The 16,567-nt window shown below is 43.6% G+C and overlaps 2 protein-coding genes across 2 annotated transcripts; one reads left to right on the forward strand and one right to left on the reverse strand.

Moving 5' to 3' along the window:
- The first annotated feature begins 372 nt into the window (after positions 1-372).
- Positions 373-4,815, forward strand: LOC309329490 (olfactory receptor 10A7-like). The gene is made up of 2 exons (XM_081840335.1): positions 373-2,642; positions 4,643-4,815. The coding sequence occupies exon 1, from the start codon at positions 1,161-1,163 to the stop codon at positions 2,091-2,093; it is 933 nt and encodes a 310-aa protein (XP_081696461.1). The 5' UTR covers positions 373-1,160; the 3' UTR covers positions 2,094-2,642; positions 4,643-4,815.
- ALG1 (ALG1 chitobiosyldiphosphodolichol beta-mannosyltransferase) lies at positions 2,940-16,145 on the reverse strand. The gene is made up of 13 exons (XM_081840318.1): positions 15,760-16,145; positions 14,991-15,068; positions 14,648-14,751; positions 13,726-13,874; positions 12,098-12,187; positions 11,145-11,261; positions 10,039-10,163; positions 8,217-8,255; positions 7,139-7,198; positions 6,287-6,397; positions 5,039-5,153; positions 3,994-4,069; positions 2,940-3,208 (listed from the first exon to the last, which is right to left on the reverse strand). Exons 1-13 carry the CDS (start codon positions 15,971-15,973, stop codon positions 3,077-3,079), a joined length of 1,410 nt encoding a protein of 469 aa, XP_081696444.1. The 5' UTR covers positions 15,974-16,145; the 3' UTR covers positions 2,940-3,076.
- Between the last annotated feature and the right edge of the window lie 422 nt (positions 16,146-16,567).

Here is a 16,567-nt window from a genome sequence, read left to right on the forward strand (position 1 = left end):
TGGTTTTTCTACTTCATGAACCACTTAAAATCCTATTTTGGCATTAAGCAGGATATATTAGTAACGGTGGTGGAAGCAGCACTCAAGAGGGCTGCAACTCTGTGGTAGAGAACATGTTCTGCATGCAAATTCAATCTCTAGCGCTTCCAAAAAGGGCTGAGGAATAGCCCAGTGTGAAATTGTGGAGAGGTGCTGCACATCGGTGGGCCAAGGCTCATGCTTGCCATAAGGCAGTTACTTGTGTTGAAAAGCCTCCAAGGCTCCTCTAGAGCCTCCTACTTAGGTAGATTTGTGCACGTGGTGGTCCCCACATCCCAATCAGCTACCTTACACTGACTTCAGTTTCAGCAGCACAAAGACAAGAGGTTTTTTTAAAAAATGTAAGAAACACATTTATTTTAAAACAAATTAAAAAGGTGAGCAATTGGGGGACAAAACAGTTCTGTAATCTATTGTCGGTGGAAGTTAAATGATGCATCCCATCTTGGCATATCAGGGGGCTACAGAGCTCTGAGACAGAAGGTCACAGGTACAGTCTCAACCATCTCCTGTTAAAAGGGATCTCAAACAGCAGGGGGAGCAAACCCAGTTGAAAGAAACAGAAGTGGGTTGGCTGGTCTGTCACAGCATGTAGGGCAGGTTGTGGCAACTTGTGGCCCCCTAGGTGTTGTTGGACTCCGACTCCCATCAGTCCCAGCCAGCCTGGCCAGTGGTCAGGGATGATGGAAACAGTAATTCAGCAACATCTGAAGGGCAACAGATTTAACTCAGAGAGGTAGTCAGAGAATGAAGAAAATAAAGTGGTATGGTTCTCTATTTCTTTTTCCCATTGACAGCAGATTAAATGCTGGCACTTATTTGCAACAATACAGTTTCCATTTCTAATTGAAAGCTGAAGATGGCATTTCAGCAGGGTTAAGATCGCAATGCGTTTTGAGAAGTCAGAAATGAGATTGACGGAAATGACTACTAGGTATCTTTGCATTGGACTGCAGATGTGCCGATCCTAATCAAGTGGGTATTATGCTATGTATTGCTGCTTTGGGATGAGAGTGTGTGTAGACTCTCTTCATGGGCATAGCTTATAGGGGCTGTCAAGATGAGTTCTTGCACTTTTGACCACTAAACCACTATTATTCTTCCTACAGAAAAGTATAGAAATGAAAAACATAACCGTCATCACAGAATTCGTTCTCTTGGGGTTCCCTCTCTCCCCACTGGCCCAAGTCTTCCTCTTCATTATATTCCTCGTGATCTACACTGTAACTCTGATCGGAAATATTGCTGTAATCACTTTGACCAGCCTGGACCCCCACCTTCAAATGCCCATGTACTTCTTCCTCTGCAACCTGGCAGTCTTGAATATCATTTGCACTTCGGCCGTTGTCCCCAAAATGCTCATGAACTTCTTGGTGACAAGGAAGTCCATCTCAGCCGAGTTGTGTGAGGCTCAGATGTATATCACGCTGTTCCTAGGGGCGGCAGAATGCATCTTCCTTGCCGTGATGGCGATTGACCGGTACGTCGCCATCTGCCACCCATTGCGCTACTCTGTTCTAATGAACAAATCGGTTTGTATTGGCATGGCTGCTGGGTCTTGGCTCAGCACCTTCCTGGGGTCAGTGGTTCCACTCTTTGTCCTCAAGCTCCCTCTCTGCGGCTCCAATGTCATCGACCACTATTTCTGCGAAGTCCCAGCCATGCTTCAGCTGGTGTGCGCCGACACCTCTGTGAGCGAGAGTGCAATGTACATGGGGGGCATAGCGACGGAGATCATCCCCTTTCTCTTGATCGTACTCTCTTACGTACGCATCATTATTGCCATACTGCGACTCGCCTCTGCTGACAGCAGGCAGAAAGCTTTCTCCACCTGCTCAGCGCACCTGACGGTGGTGACTATCTTCTACACGACTGCCATGCTCATGTATATGCGGTCGAAGGGGCAGCGCACGCCAGAAGAGGACAAGGCCATCTCGGTCTTCTATACTATCATCAACCCCATGATAAACCCGATCATATACAGCCTGCGCAATAAAGATGTCAAAGAAGCCTTGATGAGAGTCTTAGGACGAAGCAAAATGGCCAAGGTTTAAACGAGGCAAAGCTTGAACAGAGGCAAAGCTTCTTTCCACCTTGGGCCAAGATCTCCAAGTCCTACTATTTCATCAGCCAAGCCTGTTTGGTCCTTTTGCTTGCAATACAAATGTCTACCCTGAACAAAGAGATCCCAAAATGAAATATGATTGAACACTCAAGGCATTGTTTTAAACATGAAATCCAAATACCAGCATGACCCCTTTTTCAAAGGAGGAGGAAAATGCTAAATGTACTGTAACACAACATAGACCGTGGAGTTTAAGGTTTCAGACCCCGCATGTTCTGGGTAAAATTCTCCATTTCATGTTCAAATACAGTGGTACCTCAGGTTAAGTACTTAATTCGTTCCAGAGGTCCGTACTTAACCTGAAACTGTTCTTAACCTGAAGCACCACTTTAGCTAATGGGGCCTCCTGCTGCTGCCGCGCCGCCGGAGCACAATTTCTGTTCTCATCCTGAAGCAAAGTTCTTAACCTGAAGCACTATTTCTGGGTTAGCAGAGTCTGTAACCTGAAGCGTATGTAACCCGAGGTACCACTGTACCAGTTATAAAGTGAGGTAGGAAACAAATAACACACATCGCAATATGGTATCTCCTTTGAACGTGAAGAAGTTATAAAGGTACTTTCCAAGATTCACAGTAACATGTTTCCACTTCAAATAGGGAATTACCAGCTTGCAACTTAGGCAACAATAACTGAAGGCACCACAACCTACTTCATTTCTGCATTTTAAAAAAACAACAGTGAAGCAGTAAGTAGATACAGAACAACATTGGCTCTATCCACAGCATAGAAATTAAGAGGGAAAAGTGGGAAAATTGCATAAGCCTATAACGAAGCTCCAGATAAAACTTTTTATTCACCATATAAAATCACTTTTTCTTTTGTAAAAAGAATTTTTGATATACAAACATGCTTGTGGTGTTACAGATTTTGAGAATGTGCAAGTTATAAATTAACTTCGAAGTCGTATCAGCTTAACTGCTGCTAAAAAGAGGAAGAACTGTCTGCTCCCAACTTTCATCCCACCGCAGCTGCTTGGTTGTGCAAAGATTCTTTCGGAATAAATTGAGCTTGCCTTCTGCAGAAGAATATTCCAAGAAAAGCATCTGCAAGGTTAGAAAGAGTGAGTGAAACAGATTAATACAGTATACAGGAAAATGGAAAAATATTCTACTTTCTATACCTGCAATTATGGAAAGATGCAGGTATTTTTCCCAGATAAAACTACATTGAATCAATTGCTTCCTCAACAAACAAACTGATGTCTCACTAGAAAAGTACCACCTTCAAAATTGGCACACGAACAGTAATAATGTGACAAGTCCCTGGGATTATCAAAGAACTGTTTACGCAAGTAAATTATAGTCAGAACTATGTATTCCAAGATTCAATAACCTAACCCATGCCAGATCATTATGAAATCTTGCTGACCTACTGAGAAAATAATGAAGGGCTTGGGGAGGGGGCGGGAGTTGCAATTCTATACTCTATGCATCCTAACTAAATTGGTTGTGTTTGATTTTTTTTTCCTTTAAGAAAATTGATATGTTTAAGCATTCCATATACTGGAAAAATCCTTAATAAAAAAAATAAAGCTATATATTTTTAAAAGGACAACATATGCACAAGAGAGAGAGAATGAATGTCCCTTTCCACTTATTTAAAAGCAACTCCCTGCACATAGAAAGCTAGTGCTTCAGGGAGAATGTTAGCTTATATATTTCTCCTAATTTTCTATGTTCAGGAAGTTTTTGTTTTTAAACTATGAAGCAGCATTCAAAGATGAAACTTCCCTTGTGCCACCAAAACATCCAGCTTCCTTGATGTTTCCAGAGCAATGAATGCTCAATGAGCACCATCAGCAAGTCAAAGTTCTCTTTTTCTATGTTACCTTCAGTTGCTCTGCAAGTTCGCTTGAGTCCCGGAACACCAAACCATTTACTTCATGCTTCACAAGTTCATGTATACTACAAAAATAAGCAAAACAGCACTAGAAAGAATCTCAAAGTTGTTTTCTTCAGTGAGGGAGCGGGTTAACAGTTAACATACCACATTAATGCACCAGCCTGCTGCCTTCTAGGTATTTTGGACCACATCAGCCCCAAACACAGCACAGAAAAGCACAGCAAGATTTCCAAATTAAAATAAAAACAATAGTTTCCCAATTATTTCTAACTAAAGGGAGCTGACAAGGACCTGTGAGCTGCCAGGGAGTATTAAAAAAACCAGAGGAATCTGCAAGGAGCTCCAGACTGGCTGCAGCCTGAGCAGGAGCATTCTGCAACTTTTTGTTGCAGGGCCCATTTGTAGTAACCACCACCACCAATAATAATAAACAAATAAAGATCTCAAAGAATAGAGAGATGGGTTAACCAACAAAGGATACACAAGATGGGGGAAGAGCCATAACTCATCAGTAGAGCATCTGCTTTGCATGCAGAAGGTCTCAGCTTCAAATCCCATTATCCCCAGGCAGGGCTGGGAAAGACTCCCTGCCTGAAACCCCTGAGAGGTGCTGCCTGCCAGTGTAAACATTACAGTGGTACCTCTAGATATGAACTGGATCCGTTCCGGAGCCCTGTTCGCATCTAGAAGCAAACGTAACTAGCGACGGCACATCTGCGCACACGTGCGTTGCTTTTCGCCGCTTCTGCGCATGCACGTGATGTCATTTTGAGCGTCTGCTCATGCGCAAGCGGCGAAACCTGGAAGTAACGTGCTCCGTTACTTCTGGGTTGCCACGGAAGTTGCGCTCCGTGGTTACTTCCGGGTTGCCACGGAAGTTCCACTCCGTGGCAACCTGGAAGTAACGGAGCACTCGAACGTGCTCAACTCGAAGTGTATTCAACCCGAGGTATGACTGTACTGTACTAGATGGACCAGTGGTCTAATGCCAGGTTCTTTTGAGACGCTGAAACACACAGGTGTGCTCTTACCACTGGAAGTGCACTGCACACACAGGCAAGCAGCAGCCAAACATGTCCACGACCTTCATAGGTAGATCCAAGCCACTAGAGGACATATGAAGACAGACGCCCAAGTCAGCTGAGCCTGTAAGAGAAACCAACCCCCCATTGAGTATATTCTGCAAATGAGTCTTTTTTTTTTTTTTGTATCTGCTCAAGTAATGAATGGCTTGTTGTCACTCGGGGAAAAAATGAGGCATACAAATCAAGTGGTATTGAGGCCTGCCAAGGAGGAGTTTGTGGGGCAGTTAAAATGAGGCACGCAGGAACTGTACACCACCTCTTGCATAGCACCCACTTGAAACTGTTTCACTGTCGCTCAAACATTCCCAAGCCCAGGTCACTTAGGAACCTGAGCCAGAATACAAGACCCTCTCTACTGACCTCTTCTTCCCCCCCAGATCATCTCAGGTGCCAAGACCAGGAGAGAGGGGCCTTCTTTGTAGTTCCACTGCCCTTGGAGTTTCTAGGAGTGGTGGCCTGGGGGAAGCCATTCTCACTGGCAGCCTCCATGCTGTGGGATACCGCCCCCCACTGCAGAGGTAATTCTGGTGCCTCGTCTTGTGATTTTTTTCGCTCCCCCCCCCCTTTTCTAAGCCGCTAAGCCGCTAATAGCCTCTTAGCTGCTAAGCTGCTAAGCCTTTAATAGCCGCTAAGCCGCTAATAGCGCTAAGCCGCTAAGCCGCTAATAGGGTTGCTTCGCAAGACGAAAAAACCGCTAGACGAAGAGACTCACGGAACCGATTATTTTCGTCTTGCGAGGCACCACTGTATGTAGCTTCCATTGTATGCTGAAGAGACAGTTCTTTACCTTAGCCAATTTGTACAAATCACTGCCATCTTGTTTTCCCTCTGCCCTGCCAGTCAGCACCCTTGTGGAGAAGAAAAGGGAGGAAAGCGTGCAAGTTCCTCTCCTGCCTCAAAGGACCCATTTCAAGTGGGTCGGGGCATCTGGCTGTTAACCAGAAGGTTGGTGGTTCAAGCCCACCCAGGGATGGCTGTGGGCAGGATTCCTGCAGTGCAAGGGGTTGGACTAGATGACCCTTGGGGTCCCTTCCAACTCTACAATTCTATGATTCTATTATTCAATAGCAGGTTCTGCTATCACAGTCCTGCAATGGACCACTATCCTATACTCCGAAGATCTCATGAGTCTGCTCCTGTAAATTTTCAAAATGGCACATTGAAGCACACTGAGAATTCGAAGATCTTCCTTACCGAGCAGAAGGGGGTAATCCTCTGCTTCCAGCCAAGGAGTACAGATCTGGATATGCTTGAAATGCAGCTCTGCAATCAGCTTGTTGTAATACTCCTTCAGAGGCCCTTTGCCTTTTTAAATGAAAGAAAATGAACAAAACGGTTTGCTGCTCGTCTTTTCCAGGCTGAACATCCTCTGGGCAAGATTTCATTTGAATGCCCAGAACCAGTGTGGTGCCATGGTTATAGAATGTCAGGCTATGAGCTGGGAGAACAGAGTCAAAATCGCTGCTCAGCCTTGGAGCTCACTGGGTGACTTTGAGCCAGTCGCAGTCTCTCAGTCTAGCCTACTGCACAGGACTGTAGCCAAGATAAAGCACCTGGAGTTCCTTGGGAGGAAAGGTAGGATGTAAATGTAAAAATTATATAGTTCTCCGGGGGGGGGGGGGGCTGACACCATGCCAGCAACCTAGGGCAAGCAGCTTAAGGCGCAAACCGAATACAGTGGTACCTTGGGTTATATATGCTTCAGGTTACAGAAATAGTACCTCAGGTTAAGAACTTTGCTTCAGGAGGAGAACAGAAATCGTTCTCCAGCAGCGCAACAGCAGTAGGAAGCCCCATTAGCTAAAGTGGTGTTTCAGGTTAAGAACAGTTTCAGCTTAAGAACGGACCTCCAGGACGAATTAAGTACTATAACCCAAGGTACCACTGTACAAAAATGAAAGCAGGGTCCTCACTAATGCACTCAACACAGAGAGAGCTCTGGAGCTCACAGAAACTTCCTTGCTTCTTCAGTGGTGGTGGAGAAAATGGGTTTTCCAGTATGAATATATAAGTTGAAAAGAAGACAAATGATTTAAAAGCTGCTACCTGTTATCACACACACAAGAGGAGGAAGCTTTGCTCCATCGTTGAGATAGCGTTCATATTCTGTGCAACAAAAAAACAGTAAGAGTTGTGACTTTACCAAAACCATCATTGGAAAAAAGTGACAGGCTACAAAAGGCAACTTTTTTTTTATTTTTAACAAGTTTGGGATTTCTACAGCAAGCAGGAAGACTGAGGTGGGAAGAGCTACAGTCTTACAGCCAAGATTGTTTGTAGACAGATCCCAAAGTGAATCTGCACCAATAGGAGAGAAAAAATTGGGGGGGGGGCGGAGTGGGCACCCTTGTCGTTGCTACCTATTTTTTAGTTTAGGCATCTAGATGCCACCCTATAACCAAGTTTTCAGCATGCCTTGATAAAAGAGTATTTTAAGTCAAGAATGACGCAAAAGGAAACTTTGTAGCCAACACCTGAATCCCAGATATGCACAGAACACATGTGGCAATGCAAACAGAACTGTTCCCCATAAGAGAACAAGCCTGTTCTCTGATGGGGGCCTTTTCCTTGGTGCTCTCACAGCTCTCGCTTTTTCTGATAGACATGTTGGAACTGCTGGTCCCAGTCCTCTGCTGAGAAAGATGCTCTGCCAGGGTAGAAGAGCCTGCAGCTGCCACTGCTTTTCTCTCCAGTCCCCCCTTTTCTTTTTGCAGCTGTGGGCAGGAGAAGTGGGAGATTGAGGTTCACAGGACTGAGGCAACAATAGCTTTGGTTGCAGTAGGGGGTAACCACAGCTGAGTTCTGCTTATTAGCATTCAAGGAGGTGTGTTCGCCTATGCAAATGTCTTTCCCTCGCTGCTCAAAATACCCTTCTCAATCTTAGCCACCTAATAGTACACTGTTCCCAGCAAGTGAAGAAAGGAAGAGGATAGACCACAGTTCCTGCTCTCTGATCCAGTTGCCAATTCCGCTAATGCAGGGATGGGGAATCACTTTCAGCAGGAGGGCCAGAACAAAACAAATTATGGGCAGCCCACACTGTTGAGCCGCCTGTGCCTCCAGTGACAGCAGTGGATCCAGGTTTGCTTGTTTAGAAAGACAGAATGCTTCCTTAATAACCCACCTTCTAAAGCTCTTAATAGGATGGAAAAATCTTCATCTTCTAGAAAAGGGAGAAAAAGTTTGCAGTTAATATACAAGAATCACAGCAATAACTCTGGTTTCACCTAAAGCAATTCTGCTTTTGAGTGCTGTCTCTGTAGCAACTGTATAATGTAGAGCAAATGAGGCAATCAACACAATGCTTCTCTCTTGTACAGCCAAAGGGGCTCACAGCAGCTAGAAGACATGCAGCTAAAGTAATCTCTTCTGTATTTGTCACATTCATTCAAATAGCAATGTATTCTGTGTTGGCATTAGACATGTTTAAGCCCACTGAGACCAACTCTGAAATCAACTCCAAATGCCTTGTGCATTTGCTGGATTCCTTAAGGCCTTTTGACTATTCCACTGGCTCTTCCACAACTGTCTCCCAACAGAAGCTAACTGAACTGATGTGCCATTATAAGAACTTTGTAACCTTTAAGAAACCGCTGCCTGAGGTTGCTCATTTTCATCTTCCCTTCCCATCCCTTTTAGCTTTCGTGTCTTGTCTTCTTGAGTGGAAACCTGAGGGCAGGGATTCATTTACTCTATAAGCAGCTCTGGGAGCCATTTTGACTGAAAGAGTAAAAATGCTTTAAATACATAAAATGACTGTCTACAAACTTTACACACACAGATGATCCCAATATATTTTGGTGCCTAAGGGAGAAGAGTCAAAGAGTCTCCCAACCATATACTGTAATCCTAAATAAATTGTACTCCCTCAAAATATTCCATCTTACCCTGCCTAGTCCTAGGGTCAGCTCTGTTACTTTTACTAGGGAAAAGAATGGAGCTCTGACATAAATAAAAAAATAAACCCAGTTTATATTATGCTGCCATGTGCTCCAGGTCACTTATTTCATCCTGTCAATTTCAAAACTGCTTCATAAACTTCAAACATTAATTAAAACTCAATTAATAATTGCTAATGAAACCAATATTTTCCAAACATTTGCAAGTAGACAGTGAAAACCAAGCAACATCAATTGTGGAATGAAGGGAAAGAGAAAGGCTGTTGAAAAGTTAGTGGCCTGACAATTTTTGGAGAAATTCTAGTACAAATCAAGACAATGTTTATGTTACACTCTTCATGTGGAGATTTATGTTCACAGTTCTTGCCCACATGATGAGATTATATTTATCAACACAGCCATACATGATCAGAAATCCAAGGAAAGAGGGACATGAAAATTATCCTCTCCTTGGAAGTAGGAGGCAATCAGCTACTGTTAGCAACCATGATTATGTTGCCAATTTGTTAATTGGTCACCTGTACTTCCACTAATTTTTTAAAAAAGAATTCCAAGCAATCTTGAAGTATTCTCTGCTCAAGTACTTGCCACTTCTCTTGGTATACAGTTAGTGCAAAGTCTTACAGCGGGAGTGGGACACCTTTCCAGCCCAAAGACAGCATTCCCTTCTAGAGGAAACACTGCAGTGGTGGGCAGGGCTGGAGGCAAAAGTGATGGGAGCTGCAAATGTGAATTTTAACTTTCTACGATAGGCTAGTTTCTACTCACAAACCCCTCTCCATCCAGACAAGCAAGAAGCATTATCAGAGGTTCAAGGGCACATTCCCGCCAGGCCAAAACACCTAAGCATATGAAGTAGGGCTGGTGAGAGGTGTGGCTTAGGAGGGGGTGTGGCCTATGGAGAGTCCCAAGGGCCAGGCAAAGAGACCTGGAGGGTTGCATTTGGCCCTGGCCCTGAGGTTCTGCATCCCTATTTTACAGCTTCATGTACAAGCATCTCAAGCATACTGTATGGAAAGATACACAGACAATGGTATAGAGCAAGACCTGTCCAGCTGGTGCTGCTGATGAGGAGAGCTGGCCGGCCCATGCAGTGCATCACGTTTCCGCTCCTGGTGTCTAGTTGTGTAAAGGCAGTTTTCTCAACATCACCTGGGAGGCTGGACTCTGCTCTGAGGAGAAACAGGATTCTGAAGACTAACCTTCAAAGAACATGTGTGATCAGCAAAAGCACACGCGCCAAACCAAACATTATAGCTCCCAAAATCAGATTAATGGAAGCCATAAAGGTCAGCTCCATATTTAGGCAGGAGATGTTGTCAATATTTATCCCTTCTCAAAGTTCCCTACTAAGCTCCTCAACCCATTAGTATTTAACTTGGTACCAAATGAACACAAAGCATTGTTACTAACTCATGCAGAGCATAGTTAAATTATGGAACTCATTCCCACGGCAGGCAGTGATGGCTACTGTAAAGGTAAAGGTACCCCTGACCGTTAGGTCCAGTCGCGGACGACTCTGGGGTTGCAGCGCTCATCTCGCTCTATAGGCCGAGGGAGCTGGCTTTTGTCCACAGACAGCTTCCGGGTCATGTGGCCAGCATGACTAAGCCGCTTCTGGTGAACAAGAGCAGTGCATGGAAATGCCGTTTACCTTCCCGCCAGAGCGGTACCTATTTATCTACTTGCACTTGACGTGCTTTCAAACTGATAGGTGGGCAGGAGCTGGGACTGAACAACGGGAGCTCACCCAGTCGCAGGGATTTCAGCCAGCCCTAGGCTCTGTGGTTTAGACCACAGCGCCACCCATGTCCCATTGATGGCCAGCTTAGAAGGCTTTAAAAGAGGAGTTTGGCATATTAATGGAGGAAAAGGCCATCCATGGCTACCAGCCACAATGGCTATGCTCTGCCTCTATAGTTTGGTGGCAGTAATGCTTTTGTATACCAGTTGCTGGAAACCACAGGAAGGCAAAGGGATCTTGTGCTCAGGTTCTGTTTGAGGTTTGCCCACAAGCATCTAGTTGGCCACTCTGAGAACAGGATGCTGGACTAGTTGAGCCACTGGCCTGATCCAGAAGGCTCCTCCTGTGTTCTTAAGCACGCCAGTTCCAAACTAGGTAGGAGTGTATACAACAGCACATTTTAACTTACACAAGTTGGCCTTTAAACGGAGCATATTCTTTGGCTAGTTTCATGAACAACTTATGCTGATCGATCAATGGCGTTTCCTTGAAGAAAGAAGCTGGCTTGTCATAGAGGGTCGTCGCTCTGCAACGCAAAGGGGCCCAGAAGTCAAAACAATAAAGATAAAAATCAGATACTATACTTGATCTTAGCCAAAAGGACAATAATATTACTTATATATCTATATAATAATGTATGGAAATGTAACTACGCTATATTTAGCATATTTTATCTTTTTTTCTTATTGTATTCTTTATGTTTTGCTTTCTTTTTTTGTTGTTCTCTTCACTTTATTTCTTCCAACTGAAATTATCTTAATAAAATATTACTATATATAAAAAAATCAGTGAATGTAAAAAGGTACTATAGAAGTGCCCTGGAAATATTTTTACACAACATTAAGGCAGGAAAGCTATGGGCAGATGTTGTGTTAGAGAAGAGAAAGGGTACATGTGGTGAGAGCACTTGAGGCTTCATCCATGCTTGATATTCACACACTGGGCATCACATCTGAGTAGGCTAATGCAGCTAGAACAAATCTGCACACTGTGATTTTGTGGTGCAAGATCCCAGAGGTTGAGGCGAAGCACTTTGGGCTAAACCTCTGTAGGCCCCTCAGTAAACCTATCATTCAAAGTGCTGGAGGAAGGGACCCTGCTCTCCCATTTGTTCTTATGATATGCATACTTTCATATGCTGTTTTCCAATACAATAAGGTTGAAAGCAATTTGCAAAGACAAAAAATACCAATATTAACAATATATTAATATTATATATAAGTTACATTTTAGTTAATTGTTAATATTAACAATATTGTTAATATTCCACTGGCTCTGCTGGATATTTCTATATGGTCTAGTAAAGGTCCTTGCAACACACACAACTCATTTGGTAGAGCCAATTGCGAGCTACTCATTTACCTGATGTTACAGTTCACCAGAAGATCCTCTTTCATTGAGTTAGTCACACAAATGTTATAGTCAGACAGACGCCCAAAGAATTCTTCATACCTGAAATATATTGAATGTCCATCAGTTACTAAATACTGGTTCTACTAACCCATCTCAGATGCTTTCATGGGAATATAAGTTTCTTCCCCGGTTGCAATGCCTTTTAAAAAAAATAAAAAATAAAGCAAAATCATATGCTTTCCTTCATTTCTCAAATCCATTTAAACCACAAAAATGCAATATATGTTCATGTATTTCTTATACACAATTCCTCATAACCTGGGAATTCAGTGGTCTCACACACTAAAAAAAAACCTGAGAATAACTTCAAGCCTAAAAAGTTGCCCACCACATAACATCATGGCCCAACTCCATCTCAAAACAGGGATAACCATTTTCAGCAGCTTTTATGCTATTACCCTATGAATAACTACTCAGAAGTAAGCTCCACTGAGAGCGCTGGATCCAGACTATATTAACTGCATGAAATTCCCACTGAAATAATTGAGATTTACGTCTTGCTGTGGCCTGAAGTTTTCACATTGATTTCAATGGAACCCATGTTCAATTAACTTAGTCCAGATGCAGCCCACTGCATATAAGATGGCAGCCATAGGCATGACTAGCTTTACCTGGAGCGGGGCCCACATTTGTTATCACAAGAGATACACACCAACAATTTTATCCACATTCTATGTAAGCCAGTGACTATTCTAGTATGTGACTAATAAAATCAAAATCAATATGATAACATGTTCAAATATAGCAAACCTGTCCTGTTTACCTAAATACAGGACAACTGCATCTTAAGCAGGGGTTCGGTTCAAAGGGTTCTATGTATACACAACAACAGTGTATATCCAAACTCTTGGAGCCACCCCTGTGGCTAGCAGGGGAGAAAGAGAATCTCCAATACTCCCAGAGTTCGCATGCTGAGCTAGCCTTGCCCAGCAAGCAAGGTGGAGAGCTTACAAAGCTCTTTTCATGCCAGGTAACCCAAGTGGATCTGGCACACAAAGAGCTTTTAAGCTCTTTGCCTTGCTTGGATTTAACTTGTGCATTTTCAACCATTCTGCCTTCAACCACGTATATGGCTGCCAGTTAACCGCATGTAAGATGTGATCGTACTGTATTCACATTCAGCAATGCACTGTATGAGGCCAGTTGCTAATGGATGTACAAATATTTCATCGAGTTTCTAGCACTTCTGAAATACTCACAAAGGAGCATTACGAGGGAGTGTGGTGCAGTGGCTACTATCGGACGAGGAAGATCTCACTCTGCCATGGTTCAAATGCCCACTGTCATGAAGTCACCTTGTGCCAATCACCAAATCTCAGCCTAAACTGCCTTCCAGGGTGGTTATACAGATAAAATGGGGGGACGGGGCAATATAGGACACTGTTCATAGGACCTTTAAAAAGCACATGGATTCAAAACCATCTTCTGTTGGGTTTCAAAACCAGCTATTTTTAAACCTACATAAATACACGTGCACACGCACACACACACACATATAAAAAAATGAATAATCCCCATGGTTCACTGACGACTTGGCCAACGGTGTCTAATAAACTATAAACAGCTGTTGTACAAACCACTTAGCAATCCGGACAATAGGGTGCCTTGTTCCATGTGTGAGGCTCATTATGGTATAGCCGTAGTTGTGCCAATCGATGATGAGCTTACTGCTTCTTAGAAGACAAGCCACCCAGGTAACAGCTATGCTGGGCAGACCTGGAGGATTCTGGTCATAAAAATGAAGAGAAAGAGAGCCTGTTTCAGAGAGCAAGAGACAGTGCAATACCAAAGAATAAGAGCTCTTGCTTTCTTCCTCTGACTGGGCCTTTAACTCCTACCCAGAATGCCACATCTCTCTTCCCCTACCCTTCAAATATTTCCTCCTAAGTCTCATTTTCCCCAAAGCCTTTATCTCAGTGCCATAGGTCATATCAACACCACACATTTTAAGCACATGGCTTCCCCCTAAAAATCTTGAGAACTGTAGTTTAACACCCACAGAGATTGAATTACCAGTCCCTTTAACAAATTACAGTTCCCAAGATTCTTTAGGATGGTTGCTAAGAGTCTCAGGTGAGCATCTTCTCTCAGTCCCATAAACATCAAAAGCATATTGTGGAATTCCCTCCCAAGAAAGGTTAGGCTGGCTGCTTCATTGTTATCCTTCTGCTGGCAGGCTAAGACCAAAAGACCCATCTAGTCCAGCAACCTGTTCTTACAACATTCACCATCACCTAATGAGATTTGCTTGTGATTATATAATAACAGGCTGCTACCCAAATTAAAAAGTTAAGGCAAAAATGTAAGAATCTGCTCTAAAAACAAACCTTGGACTACTGCAGACAAAGCATACGTGTATCAATATTCCAAATATAGTATTCAAATTAAAACACACTTTAAATAAAACATTTCCCAACTGCCACTGCTTTAAAAGTGGTATGTTTTAAACAGACCTAGGAGACACAAATACTGTATACAGTTCTCATGACGCATATGTACCTGGAGAAGTACGTAATTTGGTTTAGCTATCCTCAGCATTGTATACAATAGTTGGATGCTCTGTAAAATGACTTTTGCGATATACTGGAACATCTTTGGCCCAACTACAAGAGGAAATAAACAGTCATCAGAGTTGCAACACACATAATAAAACACAGAAAGCTGTTTACAATAAGTTCATTAAAAATACCAATAACAAACATTAAACTCAAGTTACACAATATGTTTAAAATACAAAATAGCAAAAAAATGCATTTTTTTCTGTCAAAGGAGCCTTGATTTAAAAACTGGTGCATCCTTTTTAAAAAAACACCACCTCCAAATACTGCAATGTTCACCATACCTTGCCAAATTTTGAGCTCAGAGATATGAACAATCTGTATGTTTCCATTACGTATAATCTCGCTGTGTGGCTTTGTGCCTGAAAGAAAAGTAAACAATTAAGAAAATCCATCCAGCACATACATAAACAGAACAGAATGTGAAAGCAAATTAAGTGGGAACAGCAAATATTAATTCAGTATATAAGCCAGCAATGTGGGTTTTCTGGGGGCAAAAACCTATACACATATTAGGGTAACTCAGTGTATACCTATGGCAGTTTAAAAGGACACCCACTGCTGAAGGAGTGGGGAACCAGTAGGCCTTCAGATGACCATCTCTAAATGGTTGCATCTGAGCATATGAAGAGTGCCCCTTCTTCCCCAAGCACTTAAACTCTCTCACATACCTGGAACACGGGTTAGCAAAAAAATTAATTATAATAAGATGCATGGCTAGCTACATTAACAGCATTCTGTTAACAACAACAACACTGCTGTGCAAGAGTGCATCTGAACATATGCAGAGTACCTTTCACAACGCTTAAGCTCCCTCACATCTCTGCAATGAGGGTTTGCAAAGAAGCAAGATCCCCGGCTGCATACCTTAGCGGTATTCTGTTAAAAATAACAATGTAGTGCAAGAGTGCCTCTGAGCATATGCAGAGTGCCTTTCATCGAACCAAAGGGAAGCGCAAAAGCCCTCGGACATCTTTTGGAACGAGGGGTTGCAGCAAGGCAGTAGGAGGCGTGGCTTCCAGGCTGGAAAAAGCCCCAGCACCTCGGACTCACCCGGGTACCCGATAAAGTCGACGCGGCGGCCGCGGCGGGCCAGCGACAGGGCGTGGTACTGCATGCGGGGGCTGCGGCCCAGGTCGCCCAGCACCACCACCGCCACGCGGTCCTCGGAACCAGCAGGCCGCTGCCGTTGCCATAGTAACAGGAGAAGCAGCAGCAGCGTTAACGTCGCCGACCCGCAAAGCGTCAGCCAAAGGAGGGCCGCCATCTTGTGGGAGATCGAGTGGGAGGGCTAGAGCGCCTTCCGCTGAATCTGACCAAGGAAGTATCGCCTGGATTATGTAGGTGGGGGATCATTGCCGAGATAGGCCGCTTTCAGATCGGTCGCCATCTTGGATCCAAATCCAGGCTGGATGGGCAGGATTCTTCTCTGCGTCCCTGTGCGGAGGAATCATAGCATTGTATAATTCGAGGGGATCCCAAGCGTCATTTAGCCCAACCCATGCAAGGAAATTAAAATATGCCAAGAGAACTACGTAATCTGTAATGCATGCAGGTTATTACAAGGGAAGCACAAAGTTCAGTCTTAAAGTTGTCTATTTGCAACTCGTGACTCGGTTGACCCTCTCTCACGGAAAGTGTGGGTGATGCGAGTGGTGGAGCCCAGTGAGCTAGTCCTTGCCCCAAACCACCACGGAAGCCCACTGCTACCAATAATTGCTTACGAACTTATTAGACCTCTAACCTTTCCTACAAGGAGCTCAAGGTAGCATATATAGTTCTCCCCATTTTTATGCTCACAACCAGTGCTTTTTTTTTCTTTAAAAAATGTTTAGGGGTACGTACTCTCATGTTTGGGGAC

Source organism: Podarcis erhardii (assembly GCF_964252035.2).
Source record: "Podarcis erhardii genome assembly, chromosome: 14".
Classification (NCBI taxonomy): Eukaryota; Metazoa; Chordata; class Lepidosauria; order Squamata; family Lacertidae; genus Podarcis; species Podarcis erhardii.

Bases quoted from the DNA above. Each gene is read 5' to 3' on its own strand.
- ALG1 (XM_081840318.1), bottom strand. From the start codon at position 15,973: ATGGCGGCCCTCCTTTGGCTGACGCTTTGCGGGTCGGCGACGTTAACG. The intron at 7,199-8,216 runs GTGGGTTATTAA...TTTGTTGCACAG, and splicing joins CCTATTAAGAGCTTTAGAAG to AATATGAACGCTATCTCAAC. The intron at 3,209-3,993 runs GTAACATAGAAA...CTAACCTTGCAG, and splicing joins AACTTGCAGAGCAACTGAAG to ATGCTTTTCTTGGAATATTC.
- LOC309329490 (XM_081840335.1), top strand. From the start codon at position 1,161: ATGAAAAACATAACCGTCATCACAGAATTCGTTCTCTTGGGGTTCCCT.